The sequence below is a fragment of the Cydia strobilella genome, chromosome Z (assembly GCF_947568885.1).
Source record: "Cydia strobilella chromosome Z, ilCydStro3.1, whole genome shotgun sequence".
Taxonomy (NCBI): domain Eukaryota; kingdom Metazoa; phylum Arthropoda; class Insecta; order Lepidoptera; family Tortricidae; genus Cydia; species Cydia strobilella.
Window position 1 is genome coordinate 30047082 of NC_086068.1, and position 26438 is coordinate 30073519.

Below are 26438 nucleotides of genomic sequence, written 5' to 3' on the forward strand. Positions count from 1 at the left end.
CGCGGCGCGGCGGCGGGTTGAATGCCGGGTACGAATACGAACCTAAAAATAAAACAAACAGTTACATGTATTATCACGTGCTAAATACTGAGAAAAAGTGACAATTAAAACTACTTATTGTGATTTATTTACTACGCATGGTTAATCTGAAAAAATTATAATTATTTTAACTAAAACAAAAACTTTAAAGAGGCGTCATATTCGGAGCAAGATTATCAAAAGGTATAATACCCATTATAAAAATATAATTTAGACACGTTGATCTCATGAAATATGAGTGCCAAGTGATCATGTGAACTATGAAGTTTCGCTTAAACATATTTAGGAACTCAAATGGGAAAATATTAAAAACCGGCCATTTGCGAGTCGGACTCGCGCACCGAGGATTCCGTAATTTCAACTAAATCGGTTTAGCGGTTTAAGCGTGAAAAGGAGTAAAAAAAAAGAAATTTGTTTAGTTTATATATTTTTACTTCGGAAAGGTGTCAATGTTGATACCATAAATGAATTCAGCACCCCCGATTTATACGAAAACGTTACCAAACTCGGCCTAGCATCTTCACTGATGTAGATAATCAAGATAAAAATGAGAGCCCTAAATAAACCTTCAAGAGCGGCTATCTCAAAAACTATACAAGATATCGAAAAACTTGACTTAATAAAACTTGTAACAAATTAAATCTCTTTTCATTTTGTATAAGTGGCCAAGTTGCTCAGGCGCATAGTTTCCGAGATATAATCGAAAAACCGAAAAATTGAACCTTCAAACCCCCCCCTCCCCCCAGCACCAGGGTTACGGTCGGGGACTTTTGATATGTTCATCGCCTAATTAGTCAAAACAAAGCTATGAAGTCAAAAATTGTGTTCCTAGCATTTCCCTCTATACCGTCTTATTGCTTGGCCTATAATTGTCATTACAGAATTGTAGATCGTCTTTTTAATATAATTGATGCGTAGTAATATTACCTAACTTGATATTTAGTTACTTGTACATAATTATACCTATCATAAACAGACTTTGTTACAGATGGTTGATTTATTTTAGGCTTCATGCCGAAATTTCAGGCTTATTTTGTTCGTAGTCAAAGTTTATTAACCCTTAAACCATTTGACATTCCTTGCTAGTCATTCGATTTCGAACCGTTCTTATTATAGAGATGCGTTTTTGTTTTAAGTACCTATATGGCAAGTATGTTGCCGCTATTTATAAGGGTTTATGGTCAACTGTTTTCCGTTGCAGTGAAAAAAAGTTCATGGTTTTGTATTCATTTTGGTACGGATTAATTACCATCGTGTTGTGTAAAACATTGGTAATGCATGAGTAGTTGTTACTTGTCTTATTTATAAGACAGTCTAGTAGCGAGATGTAAATGTTGCCAGGAGAGCTGTTTTAAACGCTGTGCGAATGATTTTTCTAATCAATGTGTTTATGCTTATGCGAATTAATCAGCACATTGGCAATGTCCATTAATAGCTTGCAATGCGACAAACCTGATGTTCCAACTTATTTAGTTATACATATATTATGCGAATACACGCTTGAAGCCAAGCTAAGCCAAGCTTAACTTTGTCCTAGTCGCAAAGCACATATGAACTGCATTTAAACTGAAACCTGTGTGAGTGAGAACTGTACCCTGTATGACACTGCAGTTCGTGGAAGTCCATCTGTACTGTACTGTACTGTACCGACACTAACGACCTATAAGTGCATAGTTTTCCCTTTTTGTGAGCGTAAAAGGCAAACTAATTTTGTAATAAAAGATTTACAAACTTTTATCGAAACTGCCAATCGAAACTATGATTTAGCACTTAAGCATGTCAACATTAAGTTTATGTTTTGAACAGCCAAAATTGTACAGTTGCAAACGAAAGGTTAATATATAAAAATTATCACTCGGCTTTTAGTTCTCATGTGTGATGTGCTGATGTATCACACTGGCACATTTTTACATTTCTATTGGCGTTTGTCGATAAACGATAATGATTTTAGCTACGGTCCCAGAGCAGAACGCCCGGAAACCTTAGAAAACCGCACCTAAATACCTAATTAAATAAAATCATATCAAATACAGCGCCGTAATCAAGTTTGTTAATATTTCGATCGACCACGAACAAGTTTAAGATGAACACCTATACTTATTGCTTCAAAGTAATGAAATTATACGTATTGTTGTGTCAGCTAGTCGATATAACTAATAAAACGTTAGGACGACCTTAAACTAATAACTAATGGACAATAAACTAAAAGGAATTAGTCCAATCAAGGCAATACCTACCAACACGCTTCCTGCCCCCCCTAAAACACGCAAAAGTTACTTCTATACTATACTGCATTGTATGCAATTATGCATAGTTAGGTATCGGATACTATGAATAGAAATGTCCGAATTCGATTTGAAAGTGAAAATCGATAATAATAATGAAAAAACGCACATAGTTTGAAATTGTTAAGATATTTTGGAATATTGTCAATGCAAAAAATACTTTTGTAACATTCCACATTTTTTCGTACCTTTAAGTGCCGGGCAGACGCACTTTCGGCCATTTGGGAGCTGGCAGACGAGTATTTTCTGAACCTACATATAAATTCCTATCTGTTGCCACCAGTCTCATCTTTGTATCAGATGACGTAAATTTCACTTTTTTCGTAACCGGAAGTGGTGGTACTATTGAATTAAGATTGTTGGCTAACTATAATAGAGCGGTAGTAAATGAAAATTAGGTTTTTATAGTAAAACAATATAATAGTAAAAATATGTACAATAAAATAAACAAATTTCCGTCAGTATGTGAGTCTAATCCAATAAAATATCGTCACTGGCCTTAACGTTCTCGAATTCCGATCTTAGTCGAGCCGAACGATGAATTCTGATGGCAGGGGGTATACGCGGCCTCACCAGGCTCAAGCAGATAAAACTTCATCAGCGAATATCAAGAGAATAAGTAGCTTCAATCATACGTCTTCAGTTTTAAACCAGAAGAAAGGGCTGCAACAATCGTCCGGTCTTAGATTTCGGGTCGGAACTTAACCCAAGCCGCATTCAGTTACAAGAACATTGACGTACAACATATAAGACCTACAATTATTCAAATTTTACCTGCATTAGAGGCAGCCCACTATTAACTTTTAACACAAATCATAAGCATCGGGTCACATTAAATTTAGATTACGCATATCAAATTGTAATTGGCCACTTTTCATGTATGGGCTCCCAACTCAACTATAATATTCATTTCGAAACGGTTTAGTCAACTATAATGAAATTGACCAATCACAGCTCGCCGCGGTCAAGAGGACGACACAAAACGATAGCTCAATAGTATTTTATACAATCGTGATATAATGGAGAGCTTTTCAGTCGAGTACCGTGTTAAGGTCACGAAGCTTGATGAGTGGCCTAAGTGGCCTTATTGGGTACGAGATTGAAAAGCTTGATTATATCACTATTGTATACAATACTTACCCGGTAATGACAATAATTATGTATATAATACTTTTTCTACGAGTCAAGAAAAATAATACTTTAAACTAGTAGAATCATATAGGTAAACAAAACAAAAGTATACAGGCATACAGCTAAGATACGCGAGCAGCCGCAGCCCGCAATACCTTCATACTCGTACGCGCCCCGGCCGGGGCCCGGAGGGCTGGTCAACGATATCTTCTCGTAACTTATGAAGCCCTGGTACTTGCACCTTGCTAAATTAAATTTTTAGACAGTTTTTTTCTCGACTTTGGCCACCGTAGCCTATGGAGACTAACAAGCGACGCTAAGCGGTTTTCGTAGTCTATGGATGTTTCGTCCTCTTGACCGCGGCGAGCTATGATTGGTCAATTTTATTACCGAAAAGCTCTCCGTTATATCACGATTGTACAAAATACTATTGTTTTGTCAGTAGCTATTACCTATATTGATTCGTGTAGTAAGACGTATGATATTTGAATAAGTATTTTATTTAAGCTTTCTAATATATTTAATATCCTGTAATTTTCTAACGTATTTTTATATATTTTACCACACCAATCGGAAAGGCATTCTTTATAATTCAAAGACATATAGCATTGTTGCATTAATTTTATCGGTGGCAAAATGATTTGATGCAAATTTTGAGTGGTTTCCTTACGTGCTCACGTGGGCCGGTAGGATAGACTTTTAAATGATGATTTTGAATGATATTCAATGTAAAATTAACCAAGTTACTTATTTTAATTAAATAGTTTTCTTACAGACGTAACTTGTGTACAGCCACATTTTCCAATATTGTGTTTGGCATGGGCAAGTCTTATACAAAAATACTAAAAAAAACCATAAAAAACCGGCCTAGTGCGAGTTGGACTCGAGCACCAAGGGTTCCGTACCATTACGCAAAAAAACGGCAAAAAAAATCACGTTTGTTGTATGGGAGCCCCACTTAAATATTTATTTTATCTGTTTTAGTATTTGTTGTTATAGCGGCAACAGAAATGCATCATCTATGAAAATTTCAACTGTCTAACTATCACGGTTCATAAGATACAGCCTAGTGACGGACGGACAGACAGACAGCGGAGTCTTAGTAATAGGGTCCCGTATTTACCTTTTGGGTACGAAACCCTAAAAAACGGGGTGAAGTGAAAACGTAAGATAAACTTAGATTTACTACTACTACTACTACTCCGTTGGCTCAGCGACCCGAAATGAGACTTGGCCTCCGACACAAGACAGCGCCACTTTTCTCGATCCTGTGCGACCTCTCGCCAATTGGTGACTCGAAGTTCGCGCAGATCCGCCTCCAGCATGTCGCACCAGCGATACCTGGGCCGTCCTAAAGGACGTCTTCCTGCTGGGCGGCCAGGTATCCTCTTTTCACGTTCCGGTCCTCATCCATTCTCTCAAGATGGCCCAACCAACGGAGTCTGTGAGCTTTACACCCCTTTACAGTGTCAATTAGTTGTTAAGTAGTATTTAATTTTGTACGCAATATGGGTAAATGCCTGAAATAAAAGCTTTTTATTTATTTATTTTTATTTATTATTTAGTCTCTCCCATGATGTTAGGTTCAGCCACTAGGTCTTCAATCTCACGGTTCCTAAGGACTGTCCAGCTTCCATCCGGTCTTATTTTAGGGCCCAGTATCTTACGGATCATCTTCCTCTCGGCCACTAGCAGCATATTTTCTTCCTTGAGTGTCCAATTCTAACCTACGGATGCGAAGCGTGGACACTGACGCTTCGCATCCGTAGGTTAGAATTGGGCGAATCACGGTCTTGTATATTCGGATTTTGGTGCGTCTACTTAGAAGCTTGGACACTAACACCTTAAAATTAGATTTAAGATTTTTGATTAAGATAAGGAGCATACTAAGAATACAAAACAGTACGTTCGGTCGGAGCGGAGAACCCTCAAGGCCAAATGCGCGCAGTGGGTCGTTCCCGGCCACGTGGGCGACGACCTCTCCGGGAACGATAACTGTAAACGCGGTGTAAACAGTCCTTCCCCAGGCAATCCCAGAATGAATACAGGCCATTGACCGCGGGAAAGGGCCCGCTGGTTATACTCGGAAGGATGTTAGAATTATCTCTGCTCGAGACTGGGTTAGCCACCGGGTGTGTGCGTCTTGATGCTCCGTGCACTTGTTTCAACAGATCACAATTACATATTTTGTATGTTTAATAAACAGTGATTGTCTTAAACTGTCGGTTTTAAACATAACGGTAGCGATTTTAGAGCAAAAATGTAAAATTTATAAATTTTATTGTTGAAATTGTACACCTTTTGTTACGTAACATCTAAATAACGAGTACATATTGGTTTCTATTAGCACGTCTTCTCATCTTGCCTTTTAATAATGAGGTCGCGACTGTCGCGAGCGTGCTTCACCGGTTATTGTATATGACAAGGGGCAGGATTTAAAAATTCATCAAAAAATTATTGTGGTAAATTATACAAAATGATGTATAACAACAGTTTCAGCAAATGTTGTAGATTGTTTAAGTATCAAAATTACGTTGAAATTAAGTCGATTTTCAGAGATATTGTCACTTGTTTTGAAGTAATTTCTGGAGAAAATTGATTTCGTCTAGCTTTCATTTACACTACTTTAGAGACATAATAATAAAAATGTAGTCTATTAAAGGTGGAGTACAGGATATGTGTAATACAAAATTAGTATTTGTAGGAGTTTTTACAAATAAGACCGACAGTGCTTTACGCGTGTTTACCTAATCGTCCATCAGAAAAAAAAACATTACTAATTTAGTGAGTCTGGTTTCATAAAATTGATCTATTAAACGGCAAGATGAGAAGAAATGTTAATAGAAACCAACCAGTACTGGTTATTTCTATTACGTAACAAAAGGTGTACAATTTCACCGACTAAATCTATCAATTTTACATTTTTCCGACTATAATCGATACCGGGCTTTTAAAGTTACTTTACAATTGATTAGGTTTCTACTCAACAACACATGAAACAAACAATACCGAAACTCGGTAGGTAATAGGTATCTATAATTAAAGCAAAAGCTTCAATTATGGAATCATCATCAAACAAATCTGCATCAATCATTCATTGTTTTCGGTTTCTATAGGTACCTACTACGTAACAAAACAACGGTGGTCGGGAGGTTAAATCTGTGTACTTTATTACTTCTAATAAAGTCGTCGTTGACAAGTTTTTATCTCAATATAGCTATTTTCTATAGGTGTGGTTAAAGGCCTTAGAACTTGATTTGACACGCTGCCGGATGTCTAGATCGGTAGCGCAATCAAATTAATACTTGTATTCTGACTGAATTTTGAAGTACATAACAGAATAATACTATCGTAGGCAGCGCTATACAAGTTATTTTTTATAACAAGCCTTGTGCTCGGTCAGACAGCGTCCACTGGTTCACTCCCAAAAACCCGTTGTAGGCCCGTAACGGTACGCGCCGTTACCGAGCCTTGACAAACCGACGGGCAAATACTTCATATTAGGCAATTAGGATGACAGGATTCTCAAATATGCCGCCGCCTAATTGTTTTGCGTCACCCTCCGTGAAGGTACTTATAGAGGAGGCGTGCCGCCACAAATGCTTAAACACTTTAAACAGTAAGTACCTGTATTGCAGGTTGTATTGTCTGAAATCGGAGTTAACACATTACAGGTGACTGGAAGAGATCCCTTATAGGGATAAGTTCGCCTTTGTACATAGTATATATTTTGTTTTTATAGTGTTTGTAATTTGTCTTATGCACTATATGTACAAGTGTTTACATACTTACATACATTCAGTTGTGATAAATTGGTTTGTATTTAAGTTAAAGTAGTAATATGTGGTACAAATAAGCCACTGATGCTGTTTGTTCCTACCGAAAATTTTATGAAAAAGATTGTAACTGAAACTATAAATTCGGAAACAACAAATAAACTAAATATTTAAACCCATATTACGAGATTTTTTATCGTAACAGCAGAATTCATTAATAATCAAATTAAACAGTCAATAGTGTTTCCTTAGGAGCAAATTCCGAGTAATAAATCGTCGAAAATTGTTTTGCCGACCAAGAGTTTGTAAAGCAGCTCACTTATTTTATTTTTTAAACAGGATGGATACGGTGGCTCATGTCACCTCAGTACTATTTTGCGTATGGAGATGACAGGTGTCACCGTGCCCGTGCTGTTTGAGAAATACTATTATTTGTGTAGTATAGTTAGTTAAGGTGTACTATAATATAATATAATATAATATAGCCTCTTTATTCCTTAATAAACAAACATAATTTACAGTTTCATTTCTTAATAATTAAAATTTAAATTTCATTTCATGCATTTCTATATCTTACATAATTAACATTCCGAATTTACATTTCCATTTCATAGTTTAGTTTAATATATATATATATATATATATATATTTTTTTTAATTTTACTTTTTTTTTACATTTAGTACATTTTTCTTTACACAGAAAAATATATATATTAATAAAATGCACATTATTATTATTATTATTATTTTTTAAATGATTATTTAAGGACCTCTCTACGAGTAAAGGCCTCCTCCATATCCTTCCAAGTATCTCTATCCGTTGCCTTTGTAATCCAGTCCTTTCCAGTTAAGGTGTACTATAGGTATGCATTTCACGTTGACCCCTAGAACAAAGTCCTCGAAGCAGAGGTACTTGAGTTGAGTCACATTTATCTAAACAATTAAGTGTCTTGCAAAGAACTGGTGTACATACATAATGTTATGTACTTGCCTACTTAAATAAAAATACAAGGTTCATTGGAAAAAAAAACGGTCAAGTGTGAGTTCGACTCGCGATTCAAGGGTTCCGTACATCGCACAATTTTTTGCCATGTTTTTTTTGTACGTGAAATGTCTTGAAAAACCCGAATATTTAGGTCGGACCAAAAACCAGATGTAACGGAGAGTCTTATGGCACGGTGTCTTATATCTTTGCAATTATGTATTTAAGTTTATTATTTTTATATCGATGTTTAGGAAAGACGCCATTGCTCCTACTCCCCCCTCCTCCTTGCCCTCCTCCTCCTTGGGCTTACCGTGGGACTTAGTCGATCTGTGTAAGGATGTCCTATAATATTTATTTATTAATTAATTTATTATTTATTTATTGCTTAGAATTGAATGTACCGCTGATAGAGATGGCGCTCATTTTGCACTAGAAACGACGCTTTCGGAGCTTAAATAACCCTAATTTCGTCAGTCCATGGACGTATTTAGAAAAAAAGTGATGTAATTTGATAGATATTATTTAATACAAAAATACATTGCTTATATGATGTAAACTCAATGTTGACGTGTAAAAGTGCCCTTGTGGCCTATTTGCTGAATAAATGTTGATGTTTGATGTACCTACATAAAAATAAAATACATAATATTATAATGTTGTAGAAAAATTAAAATGTGTGATTTTTTACATATATTTTACGATTGCCCTTGTTTGCGAAAATTAATGTACAAAACTGATGCAAAGTAGCTTGGATAACAAGATCGAATGCAGAACAATGGTATAATATAAGTACCTACCCAAAAGTGAAGGCCTAAGGAATTTATATTTACGAATAATACTAAAGTATAAAGAAAAGAAACTACTTTGATAAGGACCGCGAGGAAGTAAATACCGTGACGTCAGAATTGCGTCATACCACTTGCTCAATACCTCAGGGAAGCGTTTGTGGATGCCTGCTATTTCTGGCGTATATTAACGACAATAACGACCTACCAAAAATACTTAACACAGACACAACTTGCGTTATGTTTGTTGACGACGTCTCTCTATTGTTCAATTGCAATAACAGCTCCGCATGTACGTCACAACTTCAGAACATTTTTAGTTCCGTACAGAAATGGCTCGGTGAACATAACTTAGAAATTAACTTGAAATTTCAAGACCTAAATCATACAATTAACCATTAGAACTTATTTTAGACACAGCCACATGTAATATTGAAGAGGTCGCGGAATTCAATTTATTAGGTATAACCATAGATTCCGGCATGAACTGGAAGGCCCACATACAAAACATAAAAACGAAAATCACCACCAACCCACCAACTCATCATAGTTTTAAGTCAGGTCCCCACTGAAAACCAGCGCCGCGGATTACCGCGGCATTATGCTGTGGGGTCCTATTTTAGCGTCCAATGTTTTTTGTCTGTAAGTATGTTTCCTTTTTTTTTCATATATGTAATCTGTTGTGGCGTTAAATAAATGTATTTTCTTTCTTTATTTTCTTTCAAAAATGTCGAAATTTGTATATGCCCTAAGCATACTAAAAAAGAACACAAGCTTCGAGTGTGCATTATCCGCATACTACGCATATGCGTGCGCATGGCTTCGGTACGCTGTAGTCCTTTGGGGTGATAGTGTCGAGGCCGAGCAACTTTTTATAATGCAAAAAAGTGTATTCGAATTTTAGCGAATGTGCGTATACCGGATCTTATCTTATCTTATAATTTCGGGGGCCCTTGCGGATACACTTCGACCCATAGGGATCTTTTGTGCAGTTACTTACCCCCTAGGAAAGATCCGACCGCTACTCAAGAGCTTTCCCCACCATCTCCATATGCCGGATGATGGACCTTATGGGTAGCGTTTTGAATTCCTTTGGTTCCAGGTAGCCTGTTCCAAAGTCCTTCATTCTTTGTCTGGCGAGGGCGTGACATTCACACATAAGGTGCTCTATTGTCTCTTCCTCTTCGCCACACATACGCCAATCGGTGTTGTCAGCGTGCCCCATCTTGGCCAGGATTCCCTTGACCCCGTAATGGCCAGTAAACACGCCCGTTATTATTTGGAGTTGCCGTTTGCTAAGTTTCCAAAGCTTTTTGCTCCAACCAGAGTCTACCCCATGTATAAAGAGCTTTGAGTGCTTTAGACCCGTCAGTCTGTCCCATTCTTCCTGGTGTTTGGTCTTAGCAAGGTCTTTGATAGCCGTTGTGATGGTTCCCTGTGAGAGCCCCACGAATGGTTCCGGACCTATAAGGTTGTTTGCAGATCCGGCTCTGGCAAGTTCATCTGCATTTTCATTGCCTATGTACCTTTCATTGCCTGCGTATACCGGATAGTTGCCGTCCGTACTTTGTTAGTTACAAACTATTAACACTTCCCTGCATCTATATATTGCAAGCTGCTCTTTTTGTTCGCGAAAACCCTCATTTATTTGAACTAAAACAGGATAAGCAAACAACTAGAGCACAGTACAGAAATAAATTGCAACTACCTGAAACGAACTTACAAATGTGTATAAATGGTCCACATCACAAATGTATTCTAATAACTAAAAAAATTCCAGACTTGATTAAGCAAGAACCTCAAAATGCGATCTTCAAAACTAAATTAGAAAAATTATTAATAGATAAATGCTGTTATTCAGTTAGTGACTTTTTTAATGATAATTTATAATTCTTACTTTTTTTTAATTATTATGTACTGACTATTTATTCGTTTAATTTCAAATGTGTAAAATTTGTAATTTAAGTGACATAATTTTTTTTATAATAATTTTAACATATTTTAATGCATTACTAATTTAGGACACTTTGTAGATTTGTTAGTTCGCATGATTATTAATTTATTTTATTTTATAATGTTTAGCCTAGATTACGGTCTAATATATTGTTGCATGTCCTCACAGGACGTCATGGACTGACTTTCAGAATTGATGTAACACCTTAATTATAAAATGTATGTACATGACTTTACAATCAATAAATGAAATGAAATGAAATAATGAAACTACTACAGACGCCGAGGCCATCCACTGAGGATCTATTTAACTTAGTGAATTCCCGATCTTTCAGCTCTCAACTGACCCATTTGTTAAGTCCCCAGCAAGCTCGGCCGAATTTCACCTTCCCATACAAACGGAGTTTCGTTCTCATTTTAAAACTACGTGTTGGATTACAAAACGAAACTGCACATATAATGACATGAGGTCATATCTACTCCTGTAATTAGTTTATATAGCTCCAGCTTATAATACAAATTAACAAACAAAATAGAGCAAAAGGAAAGCTCTCACGAGTAAAGTTTCATTCGTTCTCAAGTTGTAGGCTATCATATCCTACCTACATCCTACTACCTACTGAACATACACCCCTTACACATAGGTTTCCATTCCAACATATGTACCTACGGTAGGTACCTATTATTACATCCTACTACCTACTGAACATTCACCCCTTACACATAGGTTTCCATTCCAACATACCTACAGTAGGTACCTATTATTACATCCTACTACCTACTGAACTTTCACCCCTTACACTTAGGTTTCCATTCCAACATACATACAGTAGGTACCTATTATTACATCCTACTACCTACTGAACATCCACCCCTAACACATAGGTTTCCATTTCAAAATACTTACAGTAGGTACCTATTATTACATCCTACTACCTACTGAACTTTCACCCCTTACACATAGGTTTCCATTCCAACATACATACAGTAGGTACCTATTATTACATCCTACTACCTACTGAACATCCACCCCTAACACATAGGTTTCCATTTCAAAATACTTACAGTAGGTACCTATTATTACATCCTACTACCTACTGAACATCCACCCCTTAAACATAGGTTTCCATTCCAACGAACCTACAGTAGGTATTATTCATGCCACTAGCTCTATTATTACAACAGTTTGTTTTCGTATTTTTTGTCCGCTATTAGTGTTTAAATCGATACTGTGTTCGACCCTCGGACTACCTAATAGGTATAACTTGCGTTTTAAGGATTTTGTACCTAAGGGTTAAAACGGGACCCTATTACTGAGACTCCGTAGTCCGTCTGTCCGTCTGTCTGTCACCAGGCTGTATCTCGTGAACCGTGTTGCCGCTACAACAACAAATACTAAAAAGTACAGAACACTCGTTGGGCGAGTCCGACTCGCACTTGTTTGAGTCTATCATCTTTAGTAGCCTACATCAGGGATAACTTAACCTAACGGTAACCTACCAAAGAATGAGGCATGCTAGAAGCCAGTTTTTAATTTCTTTGAGGATTTTTCAAAAACATAGATATTAGTTATAATATAAAATATAAAAGGTAAAGGTATACGTGCGACATAAAATACTAGAAATTAAATAAAATGGAACTAAAAAATTTCCATACCAAATTGTTGCCATGTTTAAGCGTTTTACGTCAAAAATGTGACAGTTACGTAGGAAGTGGCGCCCTCATTTATTTTCTACAATTTCTTGTCGGACTATAAAGGGGCCCACTGACTATCAGTCCGCCGGACGATATCGGCCTGTCAGTTAGAACAAAAATTTGACAATTCCGAACAACTACTGACAGGCCGATATCGTCCGGCGGACTGATAGTCAGTGGGCCCCTTAAAGGTTAGCATCAAAGTAGCATTAGTAGCGAATGAAATAACGCGCCAAAAGTATCTGCACCCTGGAATACTTAACTATTACAAATAGAGATACATACATCTAATTCTACTTACTGTTCGCGCACAAAAGTATTTGTTTAATTGTTCTACACACAGAGCGACGAAAAGCAATGGCAATGCAAAAGAAATCATTGCCTTGCCAAATTAAAAAACCGGCCAAGTGCGAGTCGGACTCGCGCACGAAGGGTTCCGTACCATTACGCAAAAAACGACAAAATATCACGTTTGTTGTATGGAGCCATTGGAGCCCCACTTAAATATTTATTTTATTCTGTTTTTAGTATTTGTTGTTATAGCGGCAACAGAAATACATCATCTGTGAAAATTTCAACTGTCTAGCTATCACGTTTCATGAGATACAGCCTGGTGACAGACGGACAGACAGACAGCGGAGTTTTAGTAATAGGGTCCCGTTTTTACCCTTTGGGTACGGATTCCTAAATAGGTTCGTAATAAAATACAAGCGTGATTTACAGTTTAATAGAATGTTTATTTAAGAGATATCAAACCTACGCTAGAGTATAGAGCATTTTAAGCACTCTTATTCGCTTAGCTGTGCGAGTATTAATAGCCACTTAAATTTCCACTAAAATTCACAAATAATCGTATCACAATATTAATTTTGAGGCCAGCCCACACGCTATGCCCGCATCGAAAATTTGTCGCACATTAAGCGAGAAGGTAGATTTAATGTAAACGAGTGAAAGAGAAGGGTATAAGAGAAACAGGGCCGGCTAACGGTACACACACGGAAGTGTGTCAGTAGCGTAAAGCGTGCTTCAAAAGCGATAGGCAGCAAGCGGCCGCCGCGCCGCAATCCAATACCAACCTTGACCTGTTACTGTTGATTCGGAAGTTTTATGAAAAATAATCTGGTTTTCGATTTTCACGGTGTTGATTCACAACAATAGAGCGTTCTCTGCTTCTGTTTTAATACCTACATAGTCAGCCTACTTTGAAACCTACCTCAAGGGTGAACTTATGGATTAAAATTTTAGACAAGCTTTCCGGTACCTCTACTTTCCATACTTTCCGGCCTCATTTAAATGTCAATTTCAATGTCTTTGATAAATAATGTTTTCCACGGCAATGTAGCCGGCACGGTAGTAATGTGGCGCTTAAATGTAGTCGCAATTGGAATTTAACTTTAAGGAAAAGGCGCGATTTAATGCACAACATTGATTATAAGTAGCCATTAATAATGACATATTTATAATTGTATGTAAAGTGTGCTAAACAGAAAATGTTAAATGACGTGTAACGCTTGTTATCAATAAACGATTGATAGATTGATTGATTGCAGGCTAAATCGTCCCACTTCAACGCAATTGGTTTTCTAGTTCCACTTCTTTCAGCTACAGTAACGATCAGTTTTTAGGCTCTTCTCATTAATATAAGTTGTAAATGGAGTTCTTCAATTTTCTAATCTTCTGTAAAACCTCAAGTTGTTTCTACTGAAGACTTTTTTGCAACTTTAAAGACGCGGTAACTAGTATGGACTATGGACCATTTCCATTAGTCTTAGTTACACAGAACTTTCAAAACTGATATGTTTGTTTTGGGACTAGTGCTTTTGAGTCACGCTTGGTCACGCTAATAAAATACTCGGCTCGCGACTCAAAATATTATGAAGTCTTAAGAGGAAAAGGGACGGCCGCTTCTCCATTCAAAGGTAGTCTCCAATTTCTTCTCTAGATATTGACATTATGGAAAATATTTTTATAAAATTAGACTATAGCTATGCTATCGAAGCTAATAAGGGGATACAAATACAAATACAAAATACAAATAGTTTATTATCATAAAGGTTGTTTACATGTGCATCGATATATCCGTCAGACTCCAAACTAGGCTGAGCCTGTATCTTGGAAGTCTGCGAGAGCGATTGACAATTACGTCCACATTATTATACATATCTTAATACTAAAAGTAATTACTACAATACAAGCTAAAGAATACAGAATAACTAAACTAAAAGATCTAAACATGATATTCAAGTTTGGGTGTGAGCGTGTGTTTGTGTGGGTGGTGTGTGTGAGTGTGCCAAAAGGAGTGTGTGCATGTTTGCAGGTTTGTATTATGTGGGTAGGTTAGGTTCGTTGTCAGTTTTTCCGTCTCAGCATAAAATAAAGTATTCAACCATCTTGTTACTTTAACTTTGACATTGTGAACCGACAATGATTTTATATCTAGAGCCCTACAAATATTGTTATAGGTGTACGGATGTGCGAAGTCTGGAGACTTTCTGGCCAACGCAGACCTAACTGGGGGTAGACGGGCTTTGAAGGTTCTCTTTAGTAGCATCTCCTCGATCGTTTGCATTTTTATCGATTTATTGATTATTATAAGTTAGGTGCGGAAAACAAGTTCCATACACATTTTTCAAAGCTCATCATTCTTATTATAATCAAAAATCGAAATAATCAGACGAAGAGGCATAAATTGAAGGCAGAGGTGTAAAAATATTGAATGTACCTAAATATGAATACCCAGCACCAGCACCAGCACCAGCAGGGAGGAGAATGGGGATTACGTTTGTAATGTATGGAGAAGCGGTCGTGCGTGCACGTGCACTATCGTCTTGAGCGCTCACTCGCTGAGTGAGTCTCATGCATGCATGCATGAAACAGTCGCATTCGCCTAGCTAGCTACGAGTAGGTATTCAACACTTGTAACAGTAACAGTAGCAGTAGAGTAACCAACCCAACAACTCTCTCTGTCCACTGCTCACTTCAAAAATATACCAATCCAATAGCAAAAATATTATATTTATTTACAATACCACCTTCCTGCCATTGTTAGTCAGAAAAACTGTATGCCTTGTACCAAAGATAGATATAACTCCGTAATAGATCGATACAGTCTACGGAAAAACGTGCCTCGAAAATCAATAAAATTTTATTCTCGAACAGATGGCGCCACTAACTTTGGCCTACTCTCGAATAGATCGCGTTGACGGTTTCGTTTGTTATTTAACAATTTTAACAGTGAAAAAACATGGGTCAAAATCATATAAAAATAATTAAAGCAAATAAACAAAATAATTTATCTATATATAAATACATTTTATGGTATTTTTATACATCTTCATTTTTAGTTTTAATCGTGTGTCGGTAGACGGCAGTGAATTTAATGTTTCTACAAAATTTTATGTACTATGATAGTACCGCTCTATCCTATTATATCCTCTTTGTTGTACTATACTACAGTCTAATATTTTTTTAGAAAATATAAACTCTTTATAAATATTTTGAAATTATATACCCATCAAAAACATTACATGTAAAAAGATGCAAGTCTCGCAACGCAGTTCTTCTACTACAAAAAGGTTTTGAAATGTAATGTGAAACCAAGTCGGTTATTCTAGTCAGTGCCAGGGGGTGATAAAACCGTAGCAATATTAGATACCTCTATTTTTTTAATACTTATAATGGCTTGGCAATCGCACGGCTACATAATCACATAAGGATAATTCGCAAACTGTTTAAAATAATCCTAATTCAACATAACGCTGGCCCTAATGACATGCAGTTTGAGCAATAGACATACGAGTAAAAGGTACAAGTAAAGCATTCTGTCTGACATCGTACAACGTAGTGTACCTATACTTAACCTACTAATTGTAGGAACTGCAAACGTAACTTTGTTATCGCATATATTTATATAGGATTACAAACTTACTTGTGCAGTTATTAAATCTTTAAAACGTGACTGATACTGCAGTATTTTTAAGTTTTTATTGGCTTACAACGCTAAAAACTAATTACGTTTCAAATTAAATTTGGAGCTTGTGGGTCTGCTAAAAGTACCTTAGAATTATGATGATCGTGAGTGAGTGTGTCAGTGACAAAACTAAGGAACTTTGATATGCAATAATTCTTAAACTACATGTTCAAATTACATCTTACTGAGGGTATATCTAACTCATGTTATGCTCTATACGTCACTGAAAATTAAGGGTTCTAGCTTTAGCTATCACAAAATTACAGAACGTTGAAAATGGCCTGAGTGGCTTCGAGAAAAGAATGGTACGGCCGTGCCTCTTTGTTTTGCTCGACTTGGCGGGGGCACTCCCGTGCCCCCAGATCGACGATTTTTAAGGCGGTTCCCTGAGCCAGAAGGCGAAAAATCTCCTTATATGATCCTGTTTTTCTAAGAGGTGTTGATATGCGTAGACGTGGAAAAAATATATGTAGTTCTTGACTATATTATCTTTAATATCATAGCTTCCGATACACGAATTATGACACTTCGCTCGATACAATTAATTTCCAAAGTAACCTCTAACTCGGACTTTTAATCCAACTTTACTCGGTTATTTATTATGTGATACTATAAACAAAAAAAGAAGAAAAAACAATCTTTACTTAAATAGTAATTTCATAGCTTTCGAATTTCGATATTGTAGGGTAACGTTTTTAAAATAAATAAACATCGTCAAAATTCGATCAAAATTGACACTTGGCGCGCATGATCTTTCCCGTTCTTTCTTGCGAAATGTGACAGAGACAGCGGCAAACCGATGGAACGGCCTTAAATGCTTAAATTAGGATATATCGTCAAGACCAGTTGACTGGCGAAATAAAATGTACCTAAGACGGAGACTTCAGATCAATATTGTAAGTACCTATGCAGGTAACGCTGTACGCTAGTGCTCTAAATTATGTATTTTTATGCATATACCAGCATTTATGATGCAATTCAAATTATTAAAATGTAATAGAGTTGGCCAGTTCGGTAAATACAAACATTTATTTGCGTCTAATTGTAAATGTGTTATAGTTATAATTATTTCTATTAAATATGTATGATCTCGATTACGCAGTTAATAAAGGGGATTTAACGTATTAGTTAAGAATAAAGTACCGTATTAGTAAGTTTTATATATTCCACCGTAGCTACCTATATTTTTTGAAAAGCGTTTTCTGGTAAAATTTCATTTTTACACCAAAGTTAAAACACCTCCGAACTACCTTAAAGAAAAGTTGGATATCCTAACAAAACTCTATTCTCTTTTAACTTTATTAGGCACTCGCTTTTGTAAAAAAAAAAACTTTGATATGTTTTTCGAAGCTAAACAGGGTCTTAGTGTTAGTTGTCTTACTAGGTACGGCCTAAGTGCGTCCCCTCTCTCTCTCTTTTTCCCTGGTTTATGAACAAGCCTGCGGATATTATCGTATTGGGCGCTTTTATACTTAATCGTGGTCATCCACGGCAACGACACGATTTATCGTCACGATAAATGATTGGGTACAATCTCAAACATTTAGATCCCTATCGCTTTCATTCGCTTTTATACTATGGTGGACGATATCGTCCACGTTAGTATTTACCGTTACTATTATCACAATACATACATAAAGGTGCCCATTAAATCCCTTATTCCAAAACCTTTCGTGGGCCACTGGCTCCTTAACTCGCCACCATATGCTTTAAGTAAATACAGCATCAGCATAACCTGTCCTTTCTTCTGCGCTGCGCTCCTCCAGACCTCCATACTTTTACCTAGCTACTAGTGTTTATTTGAGGTTTCTAAAATCTCTGACACGGCCAAGTGCCCCCGCAAAGCACATCCAATCCTGACAAGGCCAAAAATCATGACGTGTCATGAAAAATCTTGGCATAGGTTTGAAAAATGTTAGCTATATTGTGGAATTAAAGATAAAATAAAAATTTCTAACAAAAAAACTCAATAAAGACTGTCAAAATCAGAAGACGCTGTTAAAAAAATAGATAGGTACAGTCGCCATTAGATATATCGGCGCGGCCAAGGCGCTCACAAATATCTGAACACGTCTCTATTGTCAAGGTGTTAGAGTGCGTGTTCAGATATTTTTGAGCACCTTGGCCGTTACTATATATCTAATGGCAACTGTACGGTGGAATATATAAAGCTAAAAATCACAGACAATATAACATTCTATTACCTATTATTGTGTTTTTATTGTGTAGTTTGATATCCACAAATTATTCAAAAAATATTCAAAAGTTGTGCTTGAAAATGAGCATTCATTTATAAGATATACCTACCATATCTCGCACGGCCTGATTTTATCGTGTACCTTTATGTGTCTTTAGATATACTTACATTACCTACCAATACTTGTACCATACCGCATACCGCGCAGGCAGGGAGTCGGAACCGCACGCGTGAGGAGCTCGGCTCGGCCTCTAATCGAGACCAACTAAAGAGCCAAAATGGCTGAAAGAGTACGGCAAGACTGGCGAGTCTTGACATGGCATGGGAAAATCGCAGTTGGTATTCACCGAGGAACAAGGTGTGCGATTTTTGTGTATGATTTGAGATTTTGTGCGCCGAAAGCATGCAGAATTAACGTCTTCGAGTTGCCGGAGGAATCCCACGGACGAATATGAGCTCAAAGAACTCTACAGGACTCGGTATCACCGAACGATTAAAGCATACTTCAGGCTTTGTTCAGAAAATCAAATAATTAATCTCACAGTAAAGGCGAAGTACCTATTAATCAGTGTAAAGTACTATAAAGCTACACAACGTGAAAACTGAAACGTAAGCGGTGACAATAAGATCTAATTTAGATAAGTATTGTATATTTGTAAGTCGTATTTCGTCAAAATATTAATTATCAACAAAAAACGCATACAAAAGCAAGTTTTTCTGTCACCGCTCAAGTCACGTTTCGTTCCGAGGTTCGGAACGCAATCGCAGTCTTGTAATTCAGTATTTTTTACAACGATGTATTGCGTTAAGCGGCCGCCATCGCCACGGGCCATTGACCCGTGCAATCGGGCTTTATTCACACTCGGCTATTTTGCGAAAAATCACTCAAGGCCGCGCTCTTAGCCGAAACAAATCTATATTTTAATAGCATTTTTTTGATCCGTTATTGCAAATTGCGTGCGACAGTTACTTTGTTGGTCAACTAATTGAATGATGCCAATGATTGTTAAGTATTTTTTTTAGCCTGTTAGTCAATGACTATAATAACTGGTTTACAATCAGTGTCCTCCTTAGAGCCACAGTCCTGTCAAGTGTCCATAGCCATCATCTTCTTCCTAGCATCGTCCCAGCTTTTCGCCAAGGCTGGCCTAGTAGGTAACGTAACCCCATAAATATTACGAAAGCGGCTGAAACGTGAACTTCCAACTAAGAGGAAAAACTAGTAGCAGGGGAGGCGACGATGCTAAATGTGTAGACTCGAGCGTCGTAGAGACCTATTGGAATCGAAAGATTGGATGATAGGTTATATAATGTTTCATTTTTTATCGAGCTAGGAGCCCATTTTTAATTTCGACCGCTCAATTTCGTGTATTTCGTTCAATAATATCTCCACTACTAGGCATTAAAATTTTACTAATAGAATTGAAAACGAGTACCTAGTCAATACCACTAGATTCCCAATTTCTATCGCTCGTATTTCGAAAATTAGCATTCCGCCGTTTTCCACCGATTTTCGAGTGACTAAATCGAGCGATCGAAATTCAAAAATCGCCCCCCAGAAAAAAAGCATCAACAGATTTTTAAAATTGTAAAACGAAACACCAAATGGAGTTACTCGAGCGCAAGGGCCTGACACTCTTTGATAGAGAAAGATAGTCTTATTGCGATTCCTATAAGAGGAAAGAGAAAATAGTGCCATGCTTTGTCCTTATCACCGACCGGGTTTTTTTTCATGGTCGGGTTATGGCAGCATAGGTAGGAGGCGATGGCGAAGTACCGCAATGTATAAGAGTAAAAGAGAAAAAGGATTATGCTGCCATACATTAACCTGTCAATACATGAATATGTCTTTCTCTTACCCCTGGTCGCTCGGTTTCATGTCTATAACTACTATACTATGTCTATGCTCGAGCGCGTCAGATATTGGTAGTGTCAGTCGCGTAACATGTATCTGATAACAAGGGTATTTTAATCTGCCGGTTTACACAGGCAGGATGGTCATACGGAAGGGTAGAAAATTAGGAAAATTACTCGAGCGCGTCAAATATTCAAAGGGGATGTTAAGTGGATCCTACAAAAGTGTATATTTCAATAATCTGACGACTTAAACGATCCATAAGCAAATGACAGAGTCACAAAGTTGCAAAAAAACACCGCCATCTTGAAATACTCGAGTGTGTGAAGCGTGTCAGATTATTATACAGACAGGTTCAGATTTATGTCCCAATACCAGTTATTCGAAACCATAATCTGACGATAACGTGGAGCAGTATCCTCATTCTGACGATTAGATTTTTTTATTATTATTCATGATAATTATAAAAAATATTGTCGATTATATACATATACTTTATTTTTAAATTTTTTTGGCCTAAAAATCTGCGTAGAATGCCACCAAGATTAAGATTTCAGAGAGAGGGTTTAAGATTTCTGAATAAATGTTGTTTAACAATTTTAACATTGTTTTTTTTTTTAAATTTCGAGTAACTTCAAATTTATCATTATTAAAATAATGACTACGGAGGGCTATCTGAGGATGGTGTGAGAAAGAAAGAAAAAAAATATAAATAATAAATTTTTACACCCGTAAGTACTACTTAACTTAGATAATGTCTATATGTGATGTGAGCTTAATTTATAAAGGAGTCAGAGATAGCGAAAAAGTGAAAGGAAAAAGAGCTGGGTGCACTAAACTTCATAAACTACTTTCGACGCATCTGTTTGCTCAAATCGGCAGATGTTTTTTATTTAGTTATTTTTGTATTATTCCCTTAAAAAAATCGAACGCTTTCGAGTAAGTCAAGATCGCGATTTTTTATTTACAACTCCACCACCATATCTTAATCTGACGCGCTCGAGTATTTCAAGGTGGCGATTTTTTTTTACTATTCTGACGGGCTGTCCTGGACTCCATGCTCGGTGTCAAGGACGCATACTTGATGGAGGTACTCAACAGGATGCAAGGTATCTCCCATATCATAATCTGACGCGCTCAAGTGACTCCAAAAATCCCCTCTTGCTGGGCTCCCCGACCATAGGCTTTATTAGGTTAATTATTTCAGTTTCGTTCCCCAAAAATCGTCTAATAAATATATCAGTAGTGTGACAAATGAAACAAAACAAGCAAACTGACTACTTACTTTAATGCATGTCAGTGGTTTGATAATCTCCTATACAAATAAGTAGCTAACAGGCTAAGACCCATCCAGGGCATGTCTCTACTTTTGTCTCTTGGCGGCGGTGGCGTGACCAAATATATGTTTTGTACCGTACTTGGTTCCTTTTTGACAAGATTAAGTAGAGTTTGATATTTTGATTTGAAAACTTCGAATACTGACTGACATTATTTATGTAATTTAATATTTTATAAATAAACTCATGGCAACGTAGGGATACAGACAGAAATATTACAAATGTTCAATATTCGTAAGATTACAAGGGTTTTGTTAAAATTAATATACCTAAGTATGATGATATAAGAGCCAAGCCAATGCATCGGTTTTAGTACGATCAATTTTTAACATACATCGATAAGGTAATTGGAACTCAATGATTACAACAACAACGCAAAGTAGGTACCTATTATTACTTTTACTTACTTACAGTTCTCGGGTGCAAAATGTACCTACGTATAAGAATATATCTATTATCCGCATCCTGATTTCGTTACGATTGGCAGTAAATTGTTGCAAAGAACACGGTCAGCTAACTGAAATAACTCGGTTAATTGTTAACGTGTACGCTAAGTGCCCGTGCCCGCCGCCCGCCGCCGCCCGCCGCCGCCCGCCGGTACCTTAGTTACTCGTAGTAGTCAGGCGAGCTATGAATGCTATCTATGATGTTTTTTGGCAGATTCCTTTATTAGGTACGGAGAAATTCGGATAACCCACGAATCAAGTTATTCCGTTGTAACGTTAGAACCTTCATGAACATTTTCACTCTATTAAAAGGAGTGGTCAGCTGGTGGTAGATTCGTTTAAATTTTGCCATGCAAAATAAAGAGGTGACTTAAAACACGCATTTCAAAAAAACATACCTTTGAGTATTATAAATAAAATTAAATTTATCTAGTAGAGCAGAAAGCTGCCTCTTCCTACTTTGTGCCAAGTTTTTGAAATGTACAATCGTGAATACTTCCCAGCACCATGGTGCTAAGAAAATATTTACTGATATTTTATAAGGTTTAGAATGGTATGTATGTAGGTTGGTTTAAATTATTTGGTACCTAAGATGCATGCATGATCGAGCACTCGTACTCAATAATTCAAGATTGCATTGTAAGTTGATATCCTATTTATTTATATAAAATATTGCTTTGATGTATACGTATTGTCATGGTAGTCCGATGCGTAATCTACATATATTGCACGTCAAAAGATACAAGGTACCTACCGATACCGCTTGTCCGCTTTCACTGAAAGCGTTTAATTGAGATCTTAGTGCGTAGTAATAAAGGTTATCTGAAGTCCATGGATTCGGTTAGGTTATCTGAAGTCCATGGATTCTGTGGAATACGTCATTTTGTTAAACAAAGCGCAGATGCTCCTTAAGTCACTGAACTGAAAATTAGTTTACGAAATTTTATTTAAATCAGCATGCAATACTCTAAATTTTGCAAGCTTCGGAGTATAAATTCGGGTGGATATAGGTTAAAAATGTATCCATACATAGCAAGGCTTAATACATGTAGTAGGAAATATTTCAGTTTATATTGCAGTTACATATATAAAATCAAACCCAATGTATATTCTAAATAAAGTTTATTATTCAAGCTTAAATGTGACCGCAATAATAATGGCGCCCAGCGACTACCAGGCGTGGAATCACATCATTACCTACCATAGGCATAAGGCCTAACCCTATTTATTTACTATTTATAGGTAAATGGTTTAGGCAGTTTAGTTATATCGACACTAATAAGCCACGTGGCCAAACTATGAAGGTTTTCTTAATCCTTACAACTGCTGGCTCTAAATATTTATTAATATTTTTATTATATACTTACGTTATCTATTACTATGTAGAAACTGTCAACTGGACATAGAGAGACGAATCGATTGACAAAACATCAAAGTTTACATACATAGACTCCTAAAAGTATAACCCCTCCTGTATTAAAATCTAAGAATTAAATAATAGGAATAAGAAAAGTATTTGCATAAAGTAGTGTTGCTATTGCTATCCACAGCCACGGCAACAACACCGATAGCTACTGAAGCGAAACGGCTAAATGGAAGCGATTATTTCGCGCCTACTATACATCTTGATTGCGTACGCGCCGAGAACCTACATTTACAATCCTGATCAAATAATTATTTACGATTTTCGCCATAATAACGTTTGATTTTGAAAATAACTCAAATATATACCTACAATTATCTATGACTTGTCTTCAAATAATATTTTTTGAATGACTGCAATATGTCATAACTTTCTAACCTTTCTAACACAGTTTGAACTATGTTTCTTACATTATATTAATTAATTGTGTTTGCTAAATGTTTTGATATTGTTGTTTGTTGCAGATAACACGTCAGGGTGGCGGCGTCTAAGTATGGCAGTGGCGGGATCTCGCTGGGTTCTGGGGTCGCGGTAAGACGCGGCATGAAGTGCGCGGGGGTCGCCGGCAGCGGGGGCGGCGACGAGCTCCTTCTCGGCGCGTGCTGGCTCGACCCCAAGCTGGACGCAGCTTCGCCCCCTCCAACCTGCCATGAATTGTTGGATTCTCTACTAGCTCCACCTCCACTGGCAGAACTAAAACCGTTGCCTCCTTTTACTGGCTATACTGGTCATCTTTCGATAAATGGTATCTCTGGTCACCATTACCATGCCATCGCTCAACGTCTTCCAGAAGAAAACAATAACTACCCCACACAAAGTGGATATGGTGCTGATCATGACGTTGTCTCATCATCAACTTGTGCCGCGGAGAATGAGCCCCCTGATCTCGAAGATGTTAAACCTTTTCCGTTAGATGCCGATACGAAACCGTTCTCAGCGGAAAATTCTGGTCCTGGTGCACCTGATTCTTGCGCTACATCTTGCTCGCCACCTGCAAAAATGTTTGATGATGGTCACAAACAAGACATGTACGACATTAGCTCCATTGAGGACATAGCTGCCATAATTGGTTCGGCAATAGCTGACACAACAGTATCCTCACAACCAGAAGACCCTGAAAGAAATGATTCAAGAGACAGTTGGATGGACATCGACGCATGGATAGCAGGAGCATGCAGCCAACACAGTGATAAAATAGTACCACAAGACCTGGCTGAATTTTTACCAAGCTCTCCACCTCCGTCACTTCCAAGTTCTCACCATCCCGGGTTAGATTTTCCATGCAAACCAGGTCAGGAATTTTCAAAAAGTCAAGAATTCCTTCACAAGATTTCATCTCACGGACAAGCTGGCTCAACTCTACAAACCCTTCTCACCCATGGTTATATGCCTCTGCTTCAAAATAGGCTTCAAAATGGCCCACCGGTGAAACAAGAAGCACCCAGTTCTACTAGTTTTGGTATGGATGTAATATCGACCTCTTCCCCTCCAGGAAACGCTGTATCAACCACAGATAGCGTAGGTGGCCTCTTGAATGGTCGGTACCCACCTCATTACGCTCTCAGTTTGAAACCCGATGGACTTTGTAGTCCGGATCGGCTATTGGGCTATCCTCATGCCCACACAACAACTGCTACTCCTTCCAGTAAAAGTAAAAGAAGTCGAGCAAAGGCGAAACAATCAAGTAATGGAGGAAATATTCACGGTAGTTCTTTGGCCTTCCCCACAGCGACGGCAGCCGAATTGAGCGGGCTTCTTGGAAAAGAAAAGCCAGTTCATCGTTGTGGTATATGTAATAGAGGGTTCCTCAACAAATCGAATATAAAGGTGCACCTTCGAACTCACACAGGTGAGAAACCCTTCAGGTGCGATGTGTGCGCCAAAGCCTTTCGCCAGAAAGCGCACCTCATCAAACACCAGCAAATACATAAGCGGATTGGGAGAGACTAATCACAGAGCAAAGACTAACGGGATCATTCCCGGCACTAGCTCAAAATGAAGCATTTTGTAGATCGTAGATATGTGTGAGTGATTGTTGTTTGTGGACGGACGTATTATTGTGTGCTGCTAGTACCTCAATTTGTGCGGAATCTCACTTTTTAGGCTATTAATTGTTCACGATTACTTCAACATTGAATATATGTATATGTCATTGTCTTCTAACTTAGTTATGAGCGATAGTCTTGTATTATTTTTATATTAACCCCTTTAGGTAACACTCCTCCTAAGGACAAGTGCAATGTTAACTAGTTTTAAGATATATCTCCAGAATTACTTTGGTGTAGATAATATTATTTATATTAATTTTAGTGAAAATTGAATTTACATGTTCATGAATGGTTATTTTTTATACTTATTCACTTACTACTTTAAATTTCATCTCATTAGCTAGATTTATTAATTTCGAATTTGGCTAAGTAAGAATTATTTTGATGCTCTTTATGTGAAATCGACTTCAAAATGTAGTTGAAATAATTATAATGCCTTAAATGTGAATTGTTACTCCGATTACCTATTTATAGTCAATTCAATTCTATTGATATATTAATTAGTAAATTGTA

The 26438-nt window shown here is 37.2% G+C and overlaps 1 protein-coding gene across 1 annotated transcript in view; it reads left to right on the top strand.

Annotated features, from left to right (window-relative positions):
* LOC134754325 (ichor) overlaps positions 1-26304 on the top strand; it is a 52826-nt gene extending 26522 nt beyond the window's left edge. Inside the window, exon 2 of the mRNA XM_063690591.1 lies at positions 24342-26304. Coding sequence (XP_063546661.1) covers positions 24421-25827 — 1407 coding nt within the window. The 5' untranslated portion in view covers positions 24342-24420 and the 3' untranslated portion in view covers positions 25828-26304. The remainder of the gene's footprint in view (positions 1-24341) is intronic.
* The last annotated feature ends 134 nt before the right edge of the window (positions 26305-26438 follow it).